Below are 27,402 nucleotides of genomic sequence, written 5' to 3' on the forward strand. Positions count from 1 at the left end.
TTTGCAGTTCAGCTTTAAGAATTTCAAAAGTCAGATGCTGAGAATGTGGCAATTCAGAGAGAAGCACACCCAAAACATACTAATGCATGGATAACAGGAGCAAACATAAATCATGAGCCTTTGGCTACCATTGTAGGACACATTGTAGGAGACTGACACACCAGAAAATATGGGTTTCAAACAGACTGAGAGGGATGATTTCTTTTCATTAAAGCAGTGTTCAGTAGTGTGGTCAGCTGGAAAGTGAGTATTTAGTTTCTTCTTTGTAGGAAAACCTTTTATGCTAGCATTTTTGTGACATTGTCACTTTACAATTATTTCCACGTATTTACTGCTGTTTAGAAAACACATTCTAAAAAGCAGAACAATCTGCAAGCACATAGCGATTCCTAATGCTGTACATCAAAGTAAACAGAGCACTTATTTCTCTGTCAGCCAATTCCCAGCAGAATTATGAAAGGCCTTTAAAGTGTCATTATTACTCCTACATGAGTTATAACCATCACCAAGTGGCAGCAGGAAAACACCAGCAGAAATTATGTTTAGCAGATCGATTTCCGATTTGTCTCTGAGCTTCCCCTCCATAAAAGGATCTGACTCCGATGATAAAACATTTATTCAAAGCACTGTGTTCTCCAAAATGGCCTCTGTTGCCCATAAAAGTGACTACTACTTTCCTGGAAGTGGGAAAATCTTTGCTCATTTCGTTAATAAGAGTAAATCTTTGAAATGGGGATGCAGACAGCAACAACAAGCAGACAGAAGTTCTAATCTTCCTTACTCTATCCAATACTAAATAACAAGTTTTGATTGGAATTTCACAGTGGTGTAGTGGGTAGCACTTTCACCTAGCAGTAAGAAGGGTCGCTGGTTCGAATCCCAACCACGACACTACCTGCCTGGAGTTTGCATGTTCTCCCTGTGCCTGCGTGGGTTTCCTCCGGGTACTCCGGTTTCCTCCCACACTCCAAAGACATGCTGGTAGGTTAATTGGATCCTGTTTAAATTGTCCCTAGCAGGTATGAATGTGAGTTAGGGACCTCAGATTGTAAGCTCCTTGAGGGTAGGGACTGATGTGAATGTACAATGTATATGTAAAGCGCTGCGTAAATTGACAGCGCTATATAAGTACCTGAAAATAAATTTCAATTTGGTTTCATTACTTAGTGAGCCACTAACCCAGACCAGACATTTGCATACAGGGGTTGATTTACTAAAACTGGAGAGTGCAAAATCAGATGCAGCTCTGCATAGAAACCAATCAGCTTCCAGGTTTTTTTTTGTCAAAACTGAACAAGCTGAAGTTAGAAGCCGATTGGCTACCATGCACAGATGCACCAGATTTTGCACTCTCCAGTTTTAGTAAACCAACCCCATAATCTCTTCTGTCACCTGATTCAAGCATGCTTGTTCCAAACTGATGATTCACCAAGTGATGACAGAAGAAGCAAAAAAATGGCCCTTGAATATGCATCTTCAAAAACATGTCAGCTTATTTTGGCAGAAGTGACTTACGTATAAAATGAATGTAGTCTGTCACACTTGAGTGACAGCTGCCAAACATCATAGCTCAGGCATATAAACCCCAGCCAGATATGTCCTTCTTACTGCCTCATTATACGTGTTTAGCCCTGACAGGCTTTACACTGTAGAAAAGACCACTTGATATGTAATTCCTGTAACAAAGGAACACTTTTCACACTGAACGATTTTAGCGGTCTTTCAGTCTGTAGTGAAATTGTTGTATTTAGGTCTAAGACATAAAACATTCTGTGTGCAGCAGCCCCCCTCAGCCCCCCTAATACTTACCAGTGGCGGCTGGTGAAGTTTTAGGATGGAGGGGGGCCAGACCCGCCCCTCCTTTTTGACCCCCCCACTTATAAGCCCCACCCCTTACCCTGTATTCCACTTGCTTCCACCCATAGTGTCAGGAGTATACAGCTCAGGACAGCTCATCACAGGACAGAGTATACAGCCCAGAATCACAGCAGAGTATACAGCCCAGAATCACAGCAGAGTATACAGCCCAGAATCACAGCACAGTATAGCATATAGCATTTCTCACAAAGCCTGGTATACAGCATTTCTCACAAAGCCTGGTATACAGCATTTCTCACAAAGCCTGGTATACAGCATTTCTCATTGGTCTCCCCTTCTGCTTGAGTCTGTCGCATGGCTACTTAAAGTGTAAGTTCCCCTTACAGAAAAAAATCTGTAAGATGAACTTACACAGGTCCCCCTCCCATTTGTGCCTACTAGTGCCTTCTCATCTGTGACCACCAGTGCCATCTCATATACAGCTATATATACCCCACCTTCTTTCCTGTATATAAAAGACCTTCCTCCATCATCACTGACTGCAGATATACATAATTTGTCCTGTATACAGCTATATATACAGTAGCAGGACAAACGATGTATATATACAGTCAATGATGATGGAGCAAGGTCTCTATATACAGGAAGGAAGAAGGTGTGGGTATATATAGTTGTATACACTACTACGCAGATAATATACACACATTGTGAGTACATCTGTCCTGGGTAGTGTATAGCTATATACACCTACCTTCTTCCTTCCTGTATACAGGAAAGATGTACTCACAATGTGCGTATATAGTGTAAACAGATATATATACACACACACACACACATGACATCCAGGCACATAGGGGTCTCTTAATATGAGTGCAGTCCCCCTAATCCAAATGACAGGGGCTCCCCCATTGTAAGTACACTGTCCCTGCTCAGGACACACAGCCCCCCCCCCCCCAATTAAATGAAGTAAAGTCCCCACACACACATACAGGGTCTGCTACTCCCCATGTTCCATCACACATGTTGCATTGCTTCACCCGCTCTGCACTCATGTTCACCATTGATAGTAAACAGGGATCAGTGTACACAACTGTGACAAGAGGGGCCACTGGCTCTTACCCCTCTTGCTGCAGCAGACATTTTATGCTCCAGGCTGCACATTGTACTCCCCAGCACAGCCTGGACTTGAGGGGGAGACAGGTGCAGAGCTGAGTGACAGGGCAGCAGACCAATCGCCTTTCAGGCTCCGAGAAGCCTCTCATGCGCTCCTCTCTGAATCCACTGCATGCACGTGCACTCCAGACGACTCCTCCCCCTGTGACCGGGAAACCAGAAGTGATGTTAAAGCACCGCCCACTGTCCTCTCCTCTGGTGTCCTCCTGTCCCAGTTGACTCCACCCCCATAGTACCGCCCACTGTCTTCTCCTCCAGTCCCCGCCTCGCAGTTGCAGCCAATGCTAGCCACTACTAATAGCATACGGACGAATCCCAGGAGAGTGGGAGTGTGTGCGGGTGCACAGCTTGCGCCCTGCACACGCCCTAAACACGGGCAAATCAGCTTCCCATAGACTGCTGCATGTCCGGCGCCCGGTTACTCAAAGTGACATTTAAAAAAAAAAAAAATTTTATTTCAGCTTGGGGGGGGGGGGGGGGGCAGCGCCAGAGCATCCCCCTATGGACGGGTCGCCACTGATACTTACCTGAGCCCCTTTTTCTATCCAGCGATGTTGCACAAAAGACTCGGCTTTCCTGCTCCCTCCTCATTGGCTGATACAGCAGCAAAGCGCCATTGACTCCAGCTGCTGTCAAAGTCAGTGAGCCAATGAGGAGAGAGAGGGAGCGGGGCCAGGCCGTGGCTCCGTGTCTGAATTGACAAAGGGAGCTCCGGCTCAGCTTGGGTGCCCCCATAGCAAGCTGCTTGCTGTGGGGGCACTCAACAGGAGGGGAGAGGCCAGGAGCAACGAAGAGGGACCAGAGAAGAGGAGGATCTAGGCTGCTCTGTGTAAAACCACTACACAGAGCAGGTAAGTATAACATTTTTTTTTTGTTAGAAATAACAAAAACGACACAAAACTTTAGTATCACTTTAAATGTTAAAAGCATTAAATGCACCACAATTAGCTAGCATGGTCTGAAGTTCTATAACCGTATTTTGTCCAGCTCCCTGTAGAACTAACAGGGCCTATTCTTGGTTTAAGCTATTCAAATATTGTACGTCTGTTCCTTTTTTTTTTTTTTTTTATTTTTTTTTTTTTACACAAGGCAGTCTTACCTTTCTCATAATCTTTCGGCCATAAAACATAACTTTGTCTCTTTTTCTAAAACGGTAACGCGGTACCTCCGGCTGTTGCTGTTCTGCAATTAGAAAAGAAGAGCAATGATGTAAATGACTACACGTGGACTCCCACACAACCCAACTATTTTACAGCTACCATATAAATGATAAAAGAGGGGAAAAAAAACAACTGGGGCCCTTTTAACCCAAGTCTTCCATAAGACTCCCTAAAGCCCTTATAATTCATAACTGTATGTGTGACTGTGTTCCACACATATAACCTGAACCACCCTTACTATTTGCAGAATTTAGACCCTGGTTATGCCTACACAAAATAATCCATATGTTATACTGTACAGAAACACATTGCATGCAAAAAGAAAACCATTTCTCTAGTGCCTGATTAGACACCTAAACTGCACTGCAGTGTGACTAAAAAAACTTTTTAAAAAGTCCTTACATGTTTTTGATGTGCCATCATGCATCAAAAAAATTAATAGAAATGTGTACAAATGTTACAATGCATATAAGAGAGTGTAAATCAGATCCCACATTATTACAGGTGTGATATCACTATTTAGGAAATCCGGGGCTAGAGATATTTATATATATTTTATACATAAAATCTATAAAAGGATAAACTCATGAACTGTCAGGGGTGGGCTCAGCCCTTCCTTCTCTGAGCTGGCCGTTCAGCTGTCAGCTAATTGCCAGCTCCTTTCTCTCCACAGTGACTCAGCTGTTGATGATCTGCTTGTCAGTCCTGGCTACTTAAAGCCGTCCAGCTCACTTCATCTCTGCCTTCGCCTTTGGTCGCATCTCAGAGATTTTCTCCTGCGTTCATGTTGAAGACTTGCTCAGCTGACATCCCTTCTGGCTCCTGATCCTGCTTGCTGTACTACTACGTTGATCTCTGGCTCTCTGACATTGGCACTGGCTGACTACCCGATCTGGTTACTGAACTCTGGCTATGTATTGACTAAGCTTACTCTGTTTACCTTTTTATTATTATTATTCAACAGGTGTGATGAACTGTACTTCTGTCTCGGTCTGATTCATGGTTTCTGACAGTAGGCGAAGGCCATGAATTCAGAAGATGCAGTCAGTCCACTTGGTAATATTTTTTCCAGATTGGATGACCATGATCACCGCATGGATCAGTTTGCCTGAGTCACACGGCTCACCTAGAATCTTCTACTATGGCTGCTCCGGTATATCCTGTGTTGCAGGTCGTCCCTGCTGCTGCTCCAGTCTCTGTGCAGGCACCCGCCTCGAGTATTACCTCTATAAGAGGCATGTCTGGTTCCGCTCTGCTTCACTAGCGATTTGGGGACGATCCAGTTCAATGCAGAGGGTTTCTCAACCAGGTTGAGATATACTTTGAGATGCTGCCCCAGGCGTTTCCCACGGACATAAGCAAAGTAGGTTTCATGATATCTTTGCTTTGTGAGAGAGCCTTGGCAAACCTGTAACGAGCCCCTGCTCGCTCGGTTCCACTCTCCTGACACTCCTCTGTGGCTATAGAATCAGATTGCAGATCGCAACATCTGATGGTTCGGTCATCCGATGCTCCGGGATTCAAACTACAGCTATGTGCCGTTCAAATCCAGTTGTGATAGCTCAGAACAAACACCAGGCAGGCTGTATGTAAGTTCAAACAGGAATCTCCCTTTTATTGATGCACACAACACACTTTTATACACAGCTGTTTGAATACCCCACCCCCAACAACCACTTTCCTATTGGTTAATTGTAAAGTACACTCGAGTCTTCACTCAGGACCTCTTGTCCATGCAAATGAGGACTTGAAACAGGGTCAGCAGGGATTTGTCCGATAGCTTGGAGGACTGATATATGTGTAATGACACAGAGAAGCCCCAGGGGGTAATTAAAGTACATAAACAAACAGTCAAACACAGAACAATGCCTTCCTTCCAGACCATGGAGCCATCTGGAGGGGGTTAGCTTTAAAAGAGAGCAGCAGATCCCCCCCCCCCCCCCCCCCCACTGTGTAATAGAATCAAAGGAGAAATACTTCAGTATTCCAAGCTTCATGACAATACTCCCCCCTGGAAAACAGTCCAACAGCCACAGTGGGACCCCGAACGGGTCAACTCGAGAATGTTGGAAAAGTAGTCTTAAGGTTCCAACAGTATGAATCGGTCACACTGCAATATGGCAAATACAATTTCCCAGAGTCTGTGTCTCTTGGGGGGATATGGACCTGAATCCAAAGTAACACCACCTCAAGGGTCCTCAGGCATACAGCTCACAAAGAGCACCGTTCCCCCAAATGCCAGGGCCCACGATCGGTCGGCAAGAGGCTAGCAATCAGTCCCCTCCAAAAGCCTCTGTCCCGGCTAGGTCTGTCACATTTCTCCTTTGTCAGCAGATGAATAACACAGGAGGAGTCGCCAGACAGATTTACTCCGAAGTTAGTCCATAGTTCCAGTCCCCTAATGCCTGTACCCACATAGTACCCCAAACAAACTGTTCCAAACAGAGCATTACCCAGCCAACCTCTGCCTCTCTCAGGAGAACATGCCCGCCACTGGGGACAGGCCTGGACTGCCCCTTCTCCCTGGAGTCTTTTAGCCGCTGGAGAGAAGACAGGGTGACTGGGCTCACTCCGTCATGCTGTTGGGGATCTGGGCCGACTGCCCAGCATCCCTGGAGTATACAAGTGAAGTCCCATCCACTTTTAGTAGGTGAAAATCCCACAGTCCTTGCAAAGCATGGCTGACATCCTCCTGTCTCAGTGTTGCACCATTTTCTGGGGTTGTGTCAGTGGAGACCAAAGTCCCATCCACTACCACAAGAACTACCTCTTCTGTTAGTTGAGGGCAGAGGCTAGCAGCACTCTGCCCTCTTGCCAGCACTTCTGCTGGGGACTCCACACCCTCCGCTCTGGCTAACCGTTGGGGCAGGAGGCTGGCTTCCTCCACTCCCAAACTGTGTAACTGCCATTGGGGAAGTGAGCCGGCTGCTTCCTTTTCCATTCCCTCATCTGGCTGTTGGGACGATATGTCTGTGGTACTGTCTCCCAGGTGCACGGATCTTTGCTGGGGAGGAAAAACCGCTTCCTCCACCCTGGCCAAATGTTGGGGAGGGACGATGAACACCTCCTCTCTTCTCCCCTTGTATCCTGATCTGCTGCTGGGAAGTGACCACCTCCTTCTCACCCTGAGCCTCCATAACCGCCACAGATGTGGGGCAGAGGTCTTGGAACCTCTGTCCGGTAGCCAGCGCTTCAGCTGGGGAAGTTCCTTGTGACTCCACAGATACTGCTGTTAGTGCTGGGCAGAGCACAGTGAAGATTGTCCCTAATAACAGCTCTTCTGCTGGAGGCTCACCAGGTTGTTCTTCCTCAGCAGAAAAGTCTATCAAATCCCCTGTCTCTGCAACTGGTGTCTGGGGATAAAAGATTCACCATCTCCTGTCCCTGGAACCCAGAAGATGCTATCAGTGCTGGGCAGAGGTTAGCAGAGCTCTGCCCCGTTGTCAGCACTTCAGCTTTGGGGATAGCGATCTCCAGATTTTCCACTGCCGATTCTCTGGCATTCTGTTGGACAGGCACATTCCTCCATCCAAGATCATCCAATGCAGAAACAGGTTCATCAAGGTCAGTCAGCACGTGCTCCACCCGCCATAAGACCTCCGTGTCCATAGCTGCGGGGCCAGGTTGGCAAAGCACAATGTTACTCCGCCACATTGTCAACTCTTCAGCCAGGATTTCAGAGTTGTCAACTGGTATTTCCTGATAGTCCCAGGCAAAGGGAGCCCCACCCTGCTGCTGAGCAGAGTCTAGCAGCTGTCTGTAGGCGATCTCCAGCTCCCATTCCTGAACTGCCAGAAATTCCAAATTTTCCTGTGCCCAGTGCACTTCTGAGACATTCAGTCTTCCCTCTCTGTGCTCCGTTATTTCCTCCAAACGCCACTCCCGATCACTCCCAAAGTCAGGGTCCCTGGACAGCCTCCAGTACAACAATCCCAGGCCATCGTAGTCAAAGCCTTCCGTGGGGCTGTCATCCGCTGTCTACAGGCACACTTGGGCTACATACCACTGGAGGGCTCTGTAGCTCGCGTCCAACCGCATTTCTGCCCGGATCAGCCTGCTTAACTCAGCTGTCCACTCCTGGTTCAGTTTTTCCCCCAATAACAGCATTCGCACTTCATACTTCGACCAGTACCTTACATGGATGGAGGGGAGAACTTTTCCCTGGTTTCGCTGCTCACGGGCTAGTGCTTCCTTCCAGAGTTCGCAGCGGATAGAATCAAACCATCCCAGTAGGACCTGCTCTGATACTGGTCCTCTATGCTGTATCTCTCGCAACCTCCTTCTGAATTCCTCTTCCATGGTGGCTGGTATCTGTACCTCTCCTCTCCTGCTATCTGGACCTTGGATCCAGGTGATGGTTTGGATGTGTTCACGGCAAGGAAGCACGATCCCACCGGTCCCTCCCGGCTCTCAAGTAAGTCTTTCAGTGTGGCTCTCCTGCAGGCTGGTTTGGAGTGTCCCAGTAACTGAAGAGCAAATCCCACCGCTGCCAACCAATGTAACGAGCCCCTGCTCGCTCGGTTCCACTCTCCCGACACTCCTCTGCGGCTATAGAATCAGACTGCAGATTGCAACATCTGATGGTTCGGTCATCCGATGCTCCGGGATTCGAACTACAGCTATGTGCCGTTCAAATCCAGTTGTGATAGCTCAGAACAAACACCAGGCAGGCTGTATGTAAGTTCAAACAGGAATCTCCCTTTTATTGATGCATACAACACACTTTTATACACAGCAGTTTGAACACCCCGCCCCCAACAACCACTTTCCTATTGGTCAATTGTAAAGTACACTCGAGTCTTCACTCAGGTCCTCTTGTCCATGCAAATGAGGACTTGAAACAGGGTCAGCAGGGATTGGTCCGATAGCTTGAATAGGAGGACTGATATGTGTAATGACACAGAGAAGCCCCAGGGGGTAATTAAAGTACATAAACAGTCAAACACAGAACAATGCCTTCCTTCCAGACCATGGAGCCGTCTGGAGGGGGTTAGCCTTAAAACAGGGCAGCAGATCCCCCCCACTGTGTAATAGAATCAAAGGAGAAATACTTCAGTATTCCAAGCTTCATGACAAAACCCTTTATGGGAGACGCAAAAACCCGTGGTCCCGAGTTACCCAGAATTTGTGGCTTCCTTCAAAAGGGTATTTGACGTTCCCGCACGCTCCGCTTCTGCTGCCAAGGGCCTCATGTCCATCAGACTACGAGAACTGTTGCCGATTACATCATTGAATTCCGTACTTTGGCAACAGAGGTTGCTTGGAACAATGAGGCACTCGTGGCTGCCTTCTCTCATGGTCTCTCGGATAAAATCAAGGGTGAGATAGCAGCCCGAGATATACCCACTGAGCTGGAGGTTGATCACATTTGCCATCCTCATTGACTCCAGACTCAGAGAAAGACTCTCTTAAGGAGCGCTGGCGCAAGCCTCCGGTACATTTGTCTCTGAGCTTTGCAGTCCCACCCTTGCCTCCCTCACCTCCCATGCCTCCTGGTACCGAGTCAGTCTGTGAAGATGAACCCATGCACTTGGGCTTCACGTGTCTCTCTGCGGATGAGAGAGCCCTTTGGAGGAGGGATAGATTGTGCCTTTATTGTGGCCAGGCTGATCACTTTTAGAAGTATTGTCCTACCCGTCCAGGGAACGCCGAACCTTGAGGTCCTGTCACGGACAGACCTTAGGTGGCGTTTTTTCGTCTCTAGTTTCCCAGAAAGATAAGCCCCTGGTTTTGGTTACCCTGTCTTAGGCTGAGTCATCCATCGAAATACAGGCTCTAATCGACTCTGGGGATGCAGGCCTGTTCATTGATGCTGCCTTTGTATCGAAGCACTCTATTCCTCTGCAGCTACGTGACACTCCACTTGCCATTGAGGCTCTTGATGGGAGACCTCTACAGCTTGCCCATGTGACTCATGTGGCCTTTGTAACGCTCCGGCAGTTTTCCAGGAGTTCATTAACCATGTCCTCCGAGATTTGTTGCTGTTATGTATGGTGGTTTCTCTCAACGATATCCTCATATTTTCCAAGTCCCTGGAGAACCACCACACAGATGTCTGTCGTGTGCTTCAGAGACTAAGAGAGAACAATCTCTACTGTAAATTGGAAAAGTGCGAATTCCATTGTGAACAGGTTAAATTCCTGGGCTAAGTCATTTTCACTGCTGGTTTTTCGATGGACCCAGAGAAACTTTCAGAGGTCCTACAGTGGCCTCGACCTGTGGGTTTATGTCCTCTGCAGCTTTTTCTTAGCTTTGCCAACTATTATCAGAAGTTTATTCGTAACTTCTCGTCTCAAGCCCCTGACTGATATGACCAGGAAAGACGGCAACCCACAGAGTTGGTCTCAGGAGTCCATTAAGGCCTTTGAGAGTCAAGACTGCCTTTGTTTCTGCTCCTGTGTTGGCACACCCTGACCCTACGTTGCCTTTTATTCTAGAAGTTGATGCTTCTGAGACTGGAGTTGGCGCCCTTCTGTCTCAATGTCCTAACTCTGAGTGTGCTATGCATCCGTGTGGCTACTTTTCCAAGAAATTGCACCGGCAGAGTGCAATTACGAGATTGGTGACAGAGTTTCTGGTGATCATTTTAGCCCTGAAAGAATGGAGACATCTCCTTGAAGGTACCACTGTGCCGGTTCTCATTCTTACTGACCATAAGAATCTCACATTCTTGTCTAAGGCTAAGCGCTTCTCTCTCCCAGAAGGGTGCGATAGGCTCTTTTCTTGTCCAGTTTTAATTACATTGCCTCATTCTTACCCGGTACAAAGAATGCAAGGCTGACGCCTTGTCACGACAATTTTCCTCCACTTCCAAGTTGGAGTCGGTTCCGGTTCCTGTGATTCCTCCTGATCGTATTCTGGGTACGGTTCGCACCAGTCTTACTTCTCCTTTGGGTGACAAAATTCTTGCTGCTCAGGTCGATGCTCCTCCTGAGAAACCTTGTGACCGCTGCTTTGTTCCTGAGAGTCTCTGTACTGCTGTGCTCCAGACTTACCATTCTCCCAAGGCTGCTGGCCACCCTGAGAGGAATCAACTCTTTTGGGCCATTTCCCAACAATTCTGGTGGCCTAGTCTACGTGCTGATGTAACCACCTTCGTAGCTGCCTGTTCCATGTGTGCTCAGAGTAAGACTCCACGACACCTTCCAGTGAGCCTCCTACAACCCATACCCAATGGAGAGAGGCCCTGGACCCACCAGGGCAACACAGTTATCCTTATGGTGGTTGACAGGTTCTCGAAAATGTTGCATTGTATTCCACTCAAGAAGTTGCCTACTTCTAAGGAACTGGCTTCTATTTTTGCTCGGGAGATCTTACGCTTACATGGGCTACCCAAGGTGATTGTCTCAGACAGGGGTAGTCAGTTTGTGTCCCGGTTCTGGCTAGCCTTTTGTACACAGTTGGGTATTCGGCTTGCTTTCTCCTTTGGGTATCACCTGCAGTCTAATGGGGCCGCACAACGAGCCAATCAGTCCTTGGAGCAATTCCTATGTTGCTATATTTCTGACGATCATAACAACTGGTCAGACCTCTTACCATGGGCGGAGTTTGCTCACAATAGTGCCTTGAATTCAGCTTCCCGTTTGTCCCCGTTTTTGGTGAACTATGGATTCCAACCTTCCGTGTTACCTGCCTTGTTTGTTCTGCAGAGTATTCTTGCATTAGAGGAGCATCTCCGTGGCCTTCATTCCACTTGGGCACAAGTCCAGAAGGCTTTGCGACATGCTAATGATAGGTACAGACTCCATGCTGACCGCAGACGCCTGCCTGCGCCTTCCTACCAGGTTGGGGACAGAGTCTGGCTGTCGTCTCGCAACCTCCAATTTCATGTTCCTTCTTTGAAGTTCGCACCTCGGTTTATTGGGCCTTTCCGTATCCTTTGCAGGATCAACCCAGTGGCTTACGCGTTAGACCTTCCTCCTAGTATGCACATCACTAATGTGTATCATGTCTCCTTATTGAAACCTTTGGTCTGCAACTGCTTTACCACCTCGGTGCCACGTCCTCACCCTATACAGGTTGAGAACCATGAGGAGTATGAAGTATAATCCATTGTTGATTCCGGAGGTTCCGTGGGCACATACAGTACCTTGTGCATTGGAAGGGGTACGGTCCGGAGGAACGCTCTTGGGTCTCATCTTCAGACGTACATGCCCCTGTCCTCCTCCGTGATTTCCATACACGTTTTCCCCTCAAGCCCAGTGGTCCTCTGAGGGGGAGGGGTCGTGGAGGAGGGGGTACTGTCAGGGCTGGGCTCAGCCTTCCTTCTCTGAGCTGGTCGCTCAGCTGCCAGTTAATTGCCAGCTCCTTTCTCTCCACAGTGACTCAGCTGTTGATGATCTGCTTGTCAGTTCTGGCTACTTGAAGTGAGCTGGACAGCTTTATCTCTGCCTTCGCCTTTGGTCACTTCGCCTTTTGGTCACTTTGGCATTGGCTGACTACCCAATCTGGTTACTGAACTCTGGCTATGTATTGACTACGCTTACTCTGTTTACCTTTTTATTATTATTAAACAAGTGTGATTAACTGTACTTCTGTCTCGGTCTGATTCATGGTTTCTGACATGAACTTTGTGCATTGTAATGAATCATATTTAGTGCATTATTATGCTGTTAAATAGCTACTAAAAGTTGAAGCACCTGATAGAGGATTAAAATGTCTTGTGCAAATCACTGCGTGATTTTATTGAGCTTCCTCAGAAACTAAGAAGCCTTATCAGTCATACAATGTACTAATAATTTACAGCTTCTGGTAGCAGGGAGGTATCACCTATATGTTCTCTTCCAGGAAACAGTACAATCACTTCTGTTTATCCTTCTCTTTGCACAAGAGCTCAGTGTTACATGGTCTACAGATTTATGGACACAGCGGCAACAAGCCGAGAGTCAGCTCTGTGCTGCATTTGCTTATATAAGCATTCTGACCACATTCCTTGGTCTAGTACAAACAAACTGCATTGAATAGGCATTAATAATCTTTTGCTATCAGTTATGTGCGTTCCAGGGTGGGGGCAGAGGTAAAGAAGAACCTGATGTGGTTGGTCACAGTCCCTTCCAATCATTTACCAGATTTCCTGCCCACACCTCCCACTACAGATAGTAGGAACGAAGACCCAGTTTACACTGAAAGATCTGAGTTCCCTCCTGTGATTGGCAAAATAGGGCAATTCTAGGGATGGAAAGTCTCAACACCTGAGTGTACCACTATACAGCATTGTGCTGCCATTTTAACTAGTCCATTGCACAGCATGGTAGCCTGGTTGGTCTGTTCAGGACCATAACGCAATGAAAATGCTTGCTGTTTTGTTGTATGCAATCTGTGCTGCCGGTCATCCTTATATACAGTTGTGCTCATAAGTGTACATACCCTGGCAGAATTTATGATGTCTTGGCAATTTTTCAGACTATGAATGATAACACAAAAACTTTTCTTTCACTCAGGGTTACTGTTTGATAACAAATGGCTTCAGCCAATCAACTGTGTTTACTCTTTTTAAATCATAATGGCAACAAAAACAACCCAAATTACCCTGATCAAAAGTTTACATACCCCCGTTCTTAATACCGTGTATTGCCTCCTTTAACATCAATAACAGCTTGAAATCTTTTGTGGTATTTATGGATGAGGCTCTTTATCTTCTCAGATGGTCACGCTGCCCATTCCTCTTGGCAAAAAGCCTCCAGTTCCTGTAAATTCTTGAGCTGTCTTGCAAAAACTGCACGTTTGAAATCTCCCCAGAGTGGCTCAATGATATTGAGGTCAGGAGACGGAGATGGCCTCTCCAGAACCTTCACTTTATTCTACTGTGTTTTGGATCATTGTCATGTTGAAATGTCCAAGTACATCCCATGCGCAGCTTCCTGGCTGATGACTGCAAATGTTCCTCCAGTATTTTTTGATAACATACTGCATTCATCTTGCCAACAATTTTGACCAAATTTCCTGTGCCTTTGTAGCTCACACATCTCAAAAACATCAGCGATCCACTGCCGTACCTTTCAACGTAGGCCTTGTTGACTCCTCTCCAAATGTAGCGTTTATGGTTGTGGCCAAAAAGCTCAATTTTGGTCTCATCACTCCAAATGACTTTGTGCCAGAAGGTTTGAGGCTTGTCTCTGCCGTTTGGCGTATTGTAAGTGGGATACTTTGTGGCATTTGCGTAGTAATGGCTTTCTTCTGGCGACTCGACCATGCAGCCCATCTTTCTTCAAGTGTCTCCTTATTAGGCATCTTGAAACAGCCACACCACATGTTTTCAGAGAGTCCTGTATTTCACCTTAAGTTATTTGTGGGTTTTTCTTTGCATCCCGAACAATTTTCCTGGCGGTTGTGGCTAAAATATCAGTTGGTCTACCTAACCGTGGTTTGGCTTCAACAGAACCCCTCATTTTCCACTTGATTAGAGTTTGAACACTGCTAATTGGCATTCTCAGTTCCTTCATTTCCTTGGATATCTTTTTATATCCCTTTCCTGCTTTACAGTTCAACTACCTTTTCCCACAGATCCTTTGACAATTCTTTTGCTTTCCCCATGACTCAGAATCCAGAAACGTCAGTGCAGCACTGGATGAAAGATGCAAGGGTCTGTCAGGAGTCCAGAAACGCATTGACCTTTTATACACACACACAAATTACAAGCAAACAGAACACAAGTGAGGATGGTTACCTTTAATATCCATTCAAACCCGTTTTTGTCAACTTGTGTGCATGTTATCAGGCCAAAATTACCAGGGTATGTAAACTTTTGATCGGGATCATTTGGGTAGTTTCTGTTGCCATTATGATTTAAAAAGAGTAAAAAACACAGTTGATTGATAATAAATGGCTTCAGCCAAACACGAACCATGAGTGAAAGAAAAGTTTTTGTGTTATCATTCATATGCTCTGAAAAATGGCCAAGAAATCATAAATTCTGCCAGGGTATGTAAACTTATGAGCACAACTGTAGTAAAGAGGTCAGGCAGAGATAACAGTTTTCAGTATGTTAGAACCTGAATATTAATATTAACTGTATAGGTAAAACCATTTTGCCGTAGACTAATGGCCTGGATATATGGCACTTCAAGCCGCTCCATCTCCAAATAGGATCTAATTATTTTTCCTCCATGTTCCTTTTATGTTGCTGTTTGAGACACAAGGGTCCAGGAATGGCATTGCAAATTTTAACTTATATGAATGGTCACTATTTCTAGCAAAAGCACTGTAGTCTAGAAAGTGGGGCAATTACAAAAATATAAGCACTCCCGGAATGCCCATGCCTGTTTATTACATACTTTCCATGAAGGATTGCCGGAGCCAGGTTTTTGCCACCCAGTCTGTTGGAAATTTTGAGCCAAATGCCGCGTACACACGAGCGGACTTTACGGCAGACTTTGCCCGGCGGACAGGATTTCGTCAGACAATTCGATTGTGTGTGGGCTCCAGCGGACTTTGTTTTCTCAAAAGTTGGACGGACTTAGATTTGAAACATGTTTCAAATCTATCCGACGGACTCGAGTCCGCTCGAAAAGTCCGCTCGTCTGTACGCTAGTTCGACGGACAAAAAGCCACGCTAGGGCAGCTATTGGCTACTGGCTATGAACTTCCTTATTTTAGTCCGGTCGTACATCATCACGTACGAATTCGACAGACTTTGGTTGATTGTGTGTAGGCAAGTCCGTTCATTCAGAAAGTCCGTCGTAAAGTCCGTCGTAAAGTCCGTCGAAAAGTCCGCCGGGCAAAGTCTGCCGGGCAAAGTCCGCCGGGCAAAGTCTGCTGTAAAGTCCGCTCGTGTGTACGCAGCATTACAGCAAGATCAGTCACATAGAACAGAGGCAGCAGGGGATCGGAATGTAACATTAGCACAAAAACAAGGCATGGCTTTACAACTGCACACAACATTATCTTCATATATACGTATCTAATTATTTGTTGTGCCTAGAGTCACGATTTAAAAACATCTTGCAGCTTTTCCATTAGGTTCACTTTAAGGAAGAATTTGTCTATCTAGAGAGGAGCAAGGGGGCTGTCATTGTGGACTTCTTTGTAAAGATGCTAGCTGCTTGGTTAAAGCGGAGTTTCACTTGTTTTTCAGTTTATTAAAAGTCAGCAGCTACAGTGCCTTGCAAAAGTATTCACCCCCCCCCCCCCCCTTGGCATTTTTCGTGTTTGTTGCCTCACAACCTGGAATTAACATGGATTGTTTGAGGATTTGCATCATTTAATTTACAGAACATGCCCACAACTTTGAAGATTTTTTTTTTAATGTGAAGCAAACAAATAGGACAAAATAACAGAAAAAGTCAATGGACATAACTATTCACCCCCCTAAAGTCAATACTTTGTAGAGCCACCTTTTGCGGCTATTGCAGCTCCAAGTCGCTTTGGATAAGTCTCTATGAGCTTGCCACATCTTACCACTGGGATTTTTGCCCATTCCTCCTTGCAAAACTGCTCTAGCTCCTTCAAGTTGGATGGTTTGCGCTTTTGAAAAGCCATCTTTAAGTCTGACCACAGATTTTCTATTGGATTGAGGTCTGGGCTTTCACTAGGCAATACCAACACATTTACATGTTTCCCCTTAAACCACTCAAGTGTTGCTTTAGCAGTGTGTTTGGGGTCATTGTCCTGCTGGAAGGTGAACCTCCGTCCTAGCCTCAAATCACACACAGAGTGGTACAGGTTTTGCTCAAGAATATCCCTGTATTTAGCACCATCCATCTTTCCCTCAACTCTGACCAGTTTCCTAGTCCCGACTGCTGAAAAACATCCCCACAGCATGATGCTGCCACCACCATGTTTCACTGTGGGGATGGTGTTCTTTGGGTAATGTGATGTGTTGGGTTTGCGCCAGTCATAGTGTTTACTTTGATGGCCAAAAAGTTCAATTTTAGTCTCATCAGACCAGAGCACCTTCCTCCATACATTTTGGGAGTCTCCCACATGCCTTTTCGCAAATTCAAACTGTGCCATTTTGTGTTTTGCTGAAAGTAATGGCTTTCTTCTGGCCACTCTGCCAAAAAGCCCAACTCTATGGAGCGTACGGCTTATCGTCGTCCTATGTACAGATACTCCAGTCTCTGCTGTGGAACTCTGCAGCTCTTCCAGGGTTACCTTAGGTCTCTGTGCTGCCTCTCTGATTAATGCCCTCCTTGCCCGGTCCATGAGTTTTGGTGTGCGGCTGTCTCTTGGCAGGTTTGCTGTTGTGCCATGTTCTTTCCATTTGGTTATGATAGATTTGATGGCGCTCCTAGGGATCAGCAAAGATTTGGATAGTTTTTTATAACCTAACCCTGACCTGTACTTCTCAACAACATTGTCCCTTACTTGTTTGGAGAGTTCCTTGTTCTGCATGACAGTGTTTGGTTAGCGGTGCCTCTTGCTTAGGTGTTGCAGCATCTGGGGCCTTTTAAAAAGGTGTGTAAATGTAATGTCAAATCATGCGACACTTAGATTGCACCCTAGTGGACATCATTTCACTAATTATGTGACTTCTGAAGGTAATTGGTTGCCCCAGAGCTTTTTATGGGCTTCATAACAAAGGGGGTGAATACATACGCACATGCCAATTATCAGCTTTTTTATTTCTGAAAAATAGTTTTATGTATATATTTTTCAAATTTTACTTCACAAACTTAGACTTTTGTGTTCTGATCCATCACATTTAATTCAGATTAAAAAAACATTGAACTAAAGGCTGCAATGTAACAAAATAACTAAAAAGCCAAAGGGGGGGTGTGAATGTTTTTGTAAGGCACTGTACAAAAAGTGTAGCTGCTGACATTTAATAAACAGAAACTCACCTGTCCCACGATCCAGCGATGCAGCCGCCCGAAGCCTCGCTCCTCTCCGCAGCGCCGTCATTAAAAGTGTGGGCACCCAGCTGTGACCCACCAACATTAATATATATATATATATATATATATATATATATATATATATATATATATATATATATATATATATATATATATATATATATATTATATTATATATATTTTTTAGCAGATACCCTAGAGAATAAAAATGTCGATCATTACAATATTTTATGTCACACGGATTTGTGCAGCTGTCTTTCGAATGCATTTTTTGGGAAAAAAGACACTTAGCCCAATTTTTTTTGTATGCATGTGAAAGATGATGTTACGCTGAGTAAACAGATGCCTAACATGTCATGCTTTGAAATTGCGCACACTCGTGGAATGGCGACAAACTACGGTACTTAAAAATTTCCATAGGCGACGCTTTAAAAAGGTCTACAGGTTACCGATTTAGAGTTACAGAGGAGGTCTTGTGCTAGAATTATTTCTCTCACTCTAACAATCGCGGTGATATCCCACGTGTGGTTTGAACACCGTTTACATTTGAGGGTGCGAATTACAAATGCGTTTGCTTCTGCGTGTGTGCACGGAGGGATGGGGCGCTTTAATTTATTTATTTTATTCATTTTTTTATTTTTATATGGTCTCTTCCCAAAAAAAAAAATTCTGATCATTTTTATTGCTGTCACAAGGAATGTAAACATCCCTTGTGACATTAAAGGCAGTGACAGGTACTCTTTATGGAGGGATCTATTACGACCCCAAACCCCTCCTCTGGACTTAAAAGTATTAAAAAATGCCAAAATCTGCGTTTTGGAATACTAGGGATTTTTTTAAATCATCGGCATTGGCAGCTGAGTAAACCGGAAGTGATGTCATGACATCGCTTCCAGGTTACTAGATCCGAGACCGATCGAAGCAGATTCCAGCTTCGTTCGGGTCTTTGGCCAGCTGGTGGACGTGTTGGCTGGTCGTTCGGGACTCTTGGGGGTACAGGAGAGCCCGGGAGAGGGGATACGTCCCCTCCCGATGCTTAGGGTAACAGCCGAGTGGCTTTTAGCCACATCAGTTATCATCCCAAGAAAGCCAACCGCTGGCAATAAAGAGAAAAAAAAAAAAAAAAACGGTACCGGGGATGATGCATGTAGCTGCAGGCATCCCCTGGTACAATCCCTTCAAGCCAAGGCCGCATATTTGTGTATGGTTGGCGTGAAGGGGTTAAACAAGCTGACATTAGAAGCTGATTGGCTACCATACACAGCTGCACCAGATTTGGTGTGCAACCGTTTTAGTACATCTCCCCCATAGTTTAGAAACAGAGAGTTAGAATAACAGCCAGGTAACCAGCATTTGAAAAATTAGAAGCAGCAACAGTAGACTCCCAGGTCATCTCTGGAATGGCTTCCTTTAATTAAATACAGGAAGATGGAAAACAAATACTCACTGGACTGCCTATATCTCCTGTAGATGATGAACACAACAATCCCAATAAGGAACAGGGCAACAGCGGCTCCTATTAAGATTCCGGTCCACTGTAATGGGGAGAATAGAGATGAGTCACTTGGTATCATAGTATTCGGTCATAACGTTTTTTTTTTTTCTTCTCATTAGGGGGCTATTTTTTAAAACTGCTGTAAAAGGCAAAAAAAAATACATGTCTTCATTTGAAAACCTCTAATACAAACCAGCAGCTGTAATCTGACAAGCTTTTACTGACAGCACTGCTATTTTCCCATCATGAGATAGGGTCAGTCCAGCTAAACCTGATTTACAGTTTTTGATAAATGCTTGACAGCTATGGTACCTTTCCGATTAAATCTCTTCACTTCCGTTTCTAGGTTAATGCACCTGCCATGCCACTAAGCCAAGGAGGGGGTGTACCCACACTGCAAGGGTTAATAGCACTTTTTGGCCAGGGGAGAGGAGAAACCATTTTACTTAGATGATCCTCTGCTCCCACAATCCAGCAGTGGATTGTCCCCCAGCTATGGCTAAAGCCCTGATCTGGTCTTGATGACATCAGGACCCTAAACCGGAGGAGGGTGGGGGTGCAGAAGCTACGGGTACTGATCTAGCAGTAGGGAGAAGCAGAAAAACTGGTAAGTAAATCTCCTTTTATTTTTCCCCGAGGCATAAACAAGCAATTAACCCTCACACCCCACACTGCAAGGGCTCATTTGTTATTTGCCTGGAGTTTGGCTTTAAAGAAGCAAGCAGGTGACCAGAAGCCACCAGAGACAAAAATATTTCTTTTTTGGTAAACTGGCCCTTTAAATACACACTGCCCACTGCTATTGGCATCTATGTTGTGAAAGACACCTGCAAAGCAAAGAAAAAAGTTTAAATTGATTGAAAAGAAATAAAACAACCAATTTTACAGAATAAAGCTTGAGCCTAAACCTGAATACATGACACTCAGAGATCTTTTACCATTAATGAATAAGGTCACTGATCCATGATATGCAGACTTCATTAGTTTTTTTTGTTATTACATCTGAGACAAAGCAGAACAGTTTCCATTTGTAAAAAATGCAGAACACGGCAGTAAAGGTGATATCTGTAACAAACAAATTTCTTGCTGCATGTTTTTTCCAGGGCAAGTTAGAAAACTCTGGTTGTCGTGAGAAGTTGGTGTGGGCACCAACTTCACTTTCACCCAGGCTGCACCATGCCAGCTGTTGTCTGAACAGCAGACATGACGTGTCAAGGCCTCTTTTCACTCTAATATGCAAAGCTGAGTCTGTAGGCAGACTGCCTTTAGGGTTAAGGTTCAGAAATTATGCAATAAGAATGATAAAAGTGGCCTACACCCAAAAACATGAATTAAAGGATAACTGCAGTTATAAGTCATTTTTAACTTTGCCGTTCATACAGAGATCAACCCCCAAGGCTGCCTATGTCTTAGCGTCTTTGGTGACTATGCCCTCCTTTAACTCTATGTTGCAGGTAATTCACTGTTACTCTAAACACTAAGGGCGGCCATTCACGGAGCAAATTTCTTTCCTGCAACCACGAGTTGCAGGAAAGAAATCTGCTCGATTCCCCCATCAACACAGTGTTAATGCGGGAAATCCTCCTACCAGACCATGGTCTTCTACCTGTGTTGGGGGGCGGGGAGGGCGATTAACTTGGTACATTCAGCCTGCCCATACAGGGTTCGCATCTTGACTGGTTCCTGGTTGAACCGGCCGAGATTCCAACTGTGTATGGCTTGCCCAACTGAATGGTGTTTAGGTTGCCAACACACAGTGCATTATCGTGGTTTTTTTTTTTCATTATTATTTTTTTTTTTTTTTTTACATATATTTTAGGGTTGTTGACCTCTAAAAGCTTCTTTCAGTCACCCCCCATCTACATGTCCTCTCCCCAGCATTGGATACATATTATGGCTCTGGACTTGCTCCCAGACAATGGTGGCCCATGCCTGTTCAGTGTCTGTTGCCACGGCTGCTTGTAGGCTGTTCAAGAGACAGAACAACAACACAGGAGCACAACTGGAAGAGTGTTGCCACTCCATAACAGCAAGTGCCTGGACAAGAACCTTTATGGCAGGATCATCAGAGATCCATCTACTAAAACAGCAGATTTAAAAACAATTAAAGCAAGTTTGACATGGTAAAGCTGATACAATATTTCAAGTGGAAGTCTATGCAAAGACTAAATTCCCTGCATCTATCACTAACCTCTCTATCCCTGTAAAGAAAAAAGGAGTATACATACGTTTTTGGAAGCTGATCTGACCCGCTCCGACCGGATCCCACGCTGAGCTGTCAGCCGCGGCTTCACTGTAGAGGCGGGTGCAGGGGAGACGGATGACAACTGAATCCCCATAGTAACTCTATGGGTGACGTTACTTCCCATTCATTTCACAGCCGTTGTCGGCCTTGTCCTCTGCAGAGCCCGCCGGGTCGAAGCGGGTCAGATCGGCTTCCAAAAAGGTATGTATACTTATTTGTTTTTTTAGAGGGAAAGAGAGGTTGGTGTTAGATCCGTGGTGTTTATAGATGCAGGGATTTTAGTTTTTGTATGGACTTCCACTTTAAGTTACTGGGTTTAAGGCTCCATTCACACCTGAGCGGATTTCTGCTTGAATCTTGTAGCTCTAAAACTCTCCACAAGCCAAACCCCATTAATTTCAATGGCCCCTGTTCACATCTGAATGTTCTGTCGCCCGAAGCAAAACATCCGTCGCTCAAAAAAGTACATGAGCTTCTTTTTGGCAAATTAGGCCCCATAGACTTCATTGGCAATGGGTGAAATTTTTGTGCGACATGAGCATTTTACCACACGTTTTCTGCTTTAAACAGCAGCTCTCCACCCTGTAGTGCTTTCTATTGGCTAAATAAAAAAATGCCTGAAGCTGTAAAACACTTGTAATGCGCTTCTAAAAACACTCACAAACTTTCAAATAAAAACATCGAAAAGTCGCTCTGCTCAGGTGAGGAGCAAAAAATGATTGCAACCCTTGCACCCCCACTGTTGTGATTTCCCTACTATCAGCTTTTTGTTCATAAGCAGTAACATAATCACCTATACAGGTACAGTATGTATAGTACTACAGCGCCTTCGGTTTATACTTTTCTATATTATATAGCAAAAAAACAGGCGGAAAGCCTAGGTCTGGGAACAAGAAATGGCAGCTGTAAGGATGCCAGTGGTTGTCATTTTTGGGGAATGGAGTGTGTGGCTGAGTTTAACATCAAAGTAAAGCCCCGTACACGTGGGAAGAATGTCGGGAGATAATCGGCCAATTAAAAATCATCCGACATTCGGCTCATGTGTATGTCAGCCGATCTGACAAAAGGCGGACATCTGGCTGGCTTGTGTTAGATAAGCATGCTAAAGAAAACAGCAGCTGACCAGCTACTGATCAGTGCTCTCAGCCAATGGTAGAGAGTGCTGACCCAAGTGTTCTGGTGTTCCCCTGTCAGAGCACAACAGCTCAGCGGTGGAGATCTCTGTACTAACATCAGACGGTACAGCGGCTCCAACCGAAGCAGTCAGTTTATTTCCATTCAACCCAAGGGGTTGAACAAAAAAAGACTTAGTGTGTACCAGGCTTTAGGGAAGAGGTGTTGTCACCAGTCTCTGGGGTAGTAGCATTATCAACAAGGGCCTTACCATGGTGGTTTGCATTCTTTCTTCTACAAACTGGAGCAGTCTGGAGTGAAGGTCTATGCTCCCAAGAACGGAAGGCTGTAAAGACAAAGCTCACAAATTACAAAACATACACATAAACAGTATGCACATGTGAGGATTAAAAGCATGCATTAACCTCTGATATACGTGAATTTATGTCCAAATTCTCTTCTGTAAACAGATTGAGGAGCCGGGAAAGACTTGCTCCAGCAGGAACACCTGTCTCTTGGTATAGAACTACGTCCCCCATATGTGCAAACAGTCCCACCGACTCCCTCCACCTTTACCAAAGTCAGCTATTAATTGCAATGGCCGTACTGGAGAAGGATTCTACTCTGCAGCAGAGCTGCCCTGTTTCTGCCCACTATCCTGGCACACTGACCAGTATTTCTGAGTCTGATATCAAACAGCCAACAGCTGCTGGAAGCAGCCGTTATTTGGGTGGGAGGTCACAGGATTAGGATGAGAGGACATCACAATTGCATTAGCATGTGAGTTACACTGTCCTACATGTCCTTTCCCTAGAGGCCTAAATGTAAAAATCAGGATTAAAACTGATCACAATTCTGTGACTTCTCAAAGCACTGCTAATTGGATGATTCTATGTACATTCATATACTGTATGAGCATCATATTTAAGTGCCTTACCTCCAGGCAGCTACTGCTGTTGTCATCACCCATATCTGTGAAGAACAAAGATAATAGGAGTTAATAAATACAAATTATTTTATCATTTGCATTAAAGGTAGTTTGCTCTAAAAGTACAAAGCCTCTTTTATAAAGGAGGTACAGTGGAACATTTCAAGAGTTACTGAATGATAGTCTGCAAGTTTTGGCTGGATTTTAAAATCTCATTTTTCTGTGTGATAGGGAAGTGGGGGGACAATTACATTATTACCGGTTTAAAAAGCTGCTTTCTGCATTCCATAAAAAAGATTTCTATTGTTGGCAAGATTTCCTTTTACCCAAAAATTCTGACAAATTGGCAGTGAAAAGGCTTGTGCATATATATATATTATATGGTTTTTATTACTTGTCCCTACCCCTTTGGTAAGAATCCCTCCATACTTGCTGTGTCACCAGGACAGGAAGCAGTAACGTCTTAAAGCGGACCTCTACCCAAGGGAAAATTCCGCTTTCAGCACTCCTCATTCGATGTAGTTTAACTGTCAATTGTGCGGTCCTGCGACAATGTACCCAAACAAAATCTATGTCCTTTTTTCCCCACAAATAGAGCTTTCTTTTGGTGGTATTTGATCACATCTGTGTTTTTTTAATTTTTTGCACTGCAAACAATACTAAGCATATATTGATTGGTTTGCGCAAAAGTTATAGCGCCTAAAATCTATGGGATATATACTGGATTTTTTTTTTTTTTTACTAGTAATGGCTGCAATCAGCGACTTATAGAGGGACTGCGATATTGCGGAAGACATTCGGACATAAACATTTGACACTTTTTGGGAACCAGTGACAATAATATAGTGATCGGTGCTAAAAATATACACATGCATTGTACTAATAACACTGACTGGGAAGGGATTAAACATCTAGGGCAATCAAAGGGTTAAATGTGTGCCCAACCTGTATTTTGGTGTACTGTGGGGGATGCTTTTACTAGGGGAAGTAATCAATTTTATTCCCTGCTTTGCAGGGAAAGATAATCTATTAAATTACCTGCTGACAGGATAGGGCTCCCCTTTGTTTACATAGGCAGAGCCCTGTCCTGTGTAAATTCACGACGATCGGCGGGTGCCAGTGGTAATTCATTGGCCGGCACCCGCTGATTGCCATCTGCTGGGTCGCTGGCGGCACAAGCGCGTGCCCCCTACCCAGCAGGGTCAGATCATGTATCTAGTGCGTGATCTGGCGCAGCCGAGCCGCCTTGCTGCCGTAGATCCATGTTACAGTATGCAGTCAGCAAGTGGTTAATAAACACAAAAATGACTGGAGCTCTGCTTTAACAGGGGCACCATGGAGCAGTTATGAACATCTATGCCTGCTTCCTCCAGATCTTCTTTTGTATTCTGGGTAGGTAGTAGGGGAAAAGAATATGCCAGCTTAAACTCCCACCATAGATCTCTGTAGCACAGCATTTTCCCTTGTAGAAAACAGATACATTTGGGAAAGATCTCAACAAGATACTGGAAGCTGACTGACCTCCCAAATTAAATTGATTATAAAAAGGAAAAAATGTTCCCAAAAAAAAAAAAAAAACCCACACCACAACAAACATGTCATACTTACATACTTACCTGCTCAGTCTCGGTATAGTGGTTTTGCACAAAGCTGCCCCACTCCTCCTCTTCTCGGGTCCCCTGACAACACTTGCTGTGGGGGCACTCGTGCATGCTCGCTCCTGAGCATCCATAAGACACAGAGAGCACGGCTCAGCACCCCCCCAGCTCCCCCCAGCTCCCGTTGTCTGCGACTGACAGCAGCTGGAGCCAATGGTTCCTGTTGCTGCATCTCAGCCAATCAAGAGGGAGAGACCCAGGAGAGCCTTGGTTCTTGTGCACATTGCTGGATTGGGCTGAAGTTAGTATTAGGGGAGCTGAGGGGGGAGCTGCACAGCACACTGAAGGTTTTTTTTTTACCTTCATGCATAAAATGCATGAAGGTACAAAATCTTCAGCCTTTACAACCACTTTAAACACCACTGCACCTGATCAAACCTCTTCAGCCTTAGGAAGTCTGCCCAGACAATTTATTTCCATTTTAGATTAATCACTTTAAGGCCCCATTAACACTTGCCCGACTTGTCATGCGAATTTGGACCTCAAAGTCGCATGACAAGTCTCACCCCATGTTTCCCTATGATAACCGTTCAGATCTGTGCAACTCCAAGTCACAGCGACTTCAAAGTAGTTCCTGCACTACTTTGGTCCGACTTTCATGCGACTTGAAGTCCATAGACTATGTACCCCATACTCATTCACATGGGAGGGCCAGGATCTGGGGGCTCCCTTGTCAAAGGAGGCTTCCAGATTCCGATAAGCCCGCAGACCCGCACAACACCGGCTAGGGTTGTGGGAAAGAGGCCCTTGACCCCTTCAACATGGGGACAAGGTGCCCGTTTAAGGGCATGTGGCCTGGTATGGTGGGGGAGGGGGGGCAGGGGCGCTCGCTTGCCATCCCTTCCTGATCCGCCAGGCTGCATGCACGGATAAGGGTCTGGTATGGATTTTTTTTTTTTCGGGGGGGGGGGGGGGGGAACGCCACACAGCTTTTTTTTTTTTAAATGTTACATTTATTTTTCATTTCTGGCATGTTTCTTTACATTCAGCTGTCAGTGGAGAAACCGGCTGACAGCTGATGAGTCATCCGTTGTCAAGGAGGAGGTGGCTGATTTCCCTGCCCACTCCTTAACAACCAGCTATTCTTCACACAGAATTCACACTCCTGATTCGACCGATGCAAATTCAAATTGGAATTCGTGAGAAAAAAAAAAAAAAGAAACCAAATGAGACCAAAGGAATTTTTCTGTTCCAATACGTTCCATTCAGTTGGGAAACCAAACAATTTGGAGCATAATATCCTCATAGTCGATGTGCAATCAGAACGGATATAAGGCCTGTTTAGATGATCAATGTTACCACCTTCTTGATGGTGATACATTGGGCGGGAGAAGCCTTGGTATGATCTTCTATATGTTCTGATAACTTATAGAAGTCAGGGATTGGAAGTAACCTTCTTTCAGCTCTACTAAAAATAAAAGTTTGTCCTCTCCATACTGGAAACAAGGAGTCGTTGCTTGGAGATTTTTTGTGTTCTTATGTCTGAACAAAAAATTTATTGTTTTCTATTTTTCCTGAGACTTATGCTTCTTTTATTTTTAACGGTCTACAATTTGGGTGAATGAGAAGATGGTCTAGGTACCACCACATAAGAAGGTAAAAAAGTAGTTAAATTTTTAAGAGCGCTTATAGTCTATATTTTGCTAAACTCAACATTTACATTACAGAAGGAAATTCCTCCACAACTGATTTCTCCCTGCATTTTATACACAATGGTATCTACAGGCAGTGGACCCACAGTGTGCACATGCACTGCTCTAATTTGTAGACTCAAATATGGAGCATCTGATTAGAACATTTTCTGTGGAGATTCTTTCTACTGAGCTTTTGCACACTGGGAGGACGCTGCTTGAAGCTTTCAATAAATGCTATAAGTAAAATGCAGCTGGGGCAGGGGTGGAAATCATGCAGTCCAGGTTTTGGTGACCTCCTAAACAGATGAAAACATAAACCCTTAGCATGCTAACAGAAAGAAAAAAAAAAAAGAAAAAAAAGAGGAACTTGCCAGCTTATTAC

General features: G+C 44.9%; 1 protein-coding gene across 3 annotated transcripts in view; it reads right to left on the bottom strand.

Annotated features, from left to right (window-relative positions):
- PNPLA7 (patatin like domain 7, lysophospholipase) overlaps window positions 1–27,402 on the bottom strand; it is a 478,577-nt gene that overhangs the window by 408,590 nt on the left and 42,585 nt on the right. For all 3 annotated transcript variants that reach the window (XM_073599988.1, XM_073599989.1, XM_073599987.1), the window contains 4 exons: window positions 23,738–23,772; window positions 23,072–23,146; window positions 19,395–19,482; window positions 4,091–4,173 (listed from right to left, as the gene is read on the bottom strand). In XM_073599988.1, coding sequence (XP_073456089.1) covers window positions 4,091–4,173; window positions 19,395–19,482; window positions 23,072–23,146; window positions 23,738–23,772 — 281 coding nt within the window. The remainder of the gene's footprint in view (window positions 1–4,090; window positions 4,174–19,394; window positions 19,483–23,071; window positions 23,147–23,737; window positions 23,773–27,402) is intronic.

Source organism: Aquarana catesbeiana, linkage group LG09 (assembly GCF_042186555.1).
Source record: "Aquarana catesbeiana isolate 2022-GZ linkage group LG09, ASM4218655v1, whole genome shotgun sequence".
Classification (NCBI taxonomy): domain Eukaryota; kingdom Metazoa; phylum Chordata; class Amphibia; order Anura; family Ranidae; genus Aquarana; species Aquarana catesbeiana.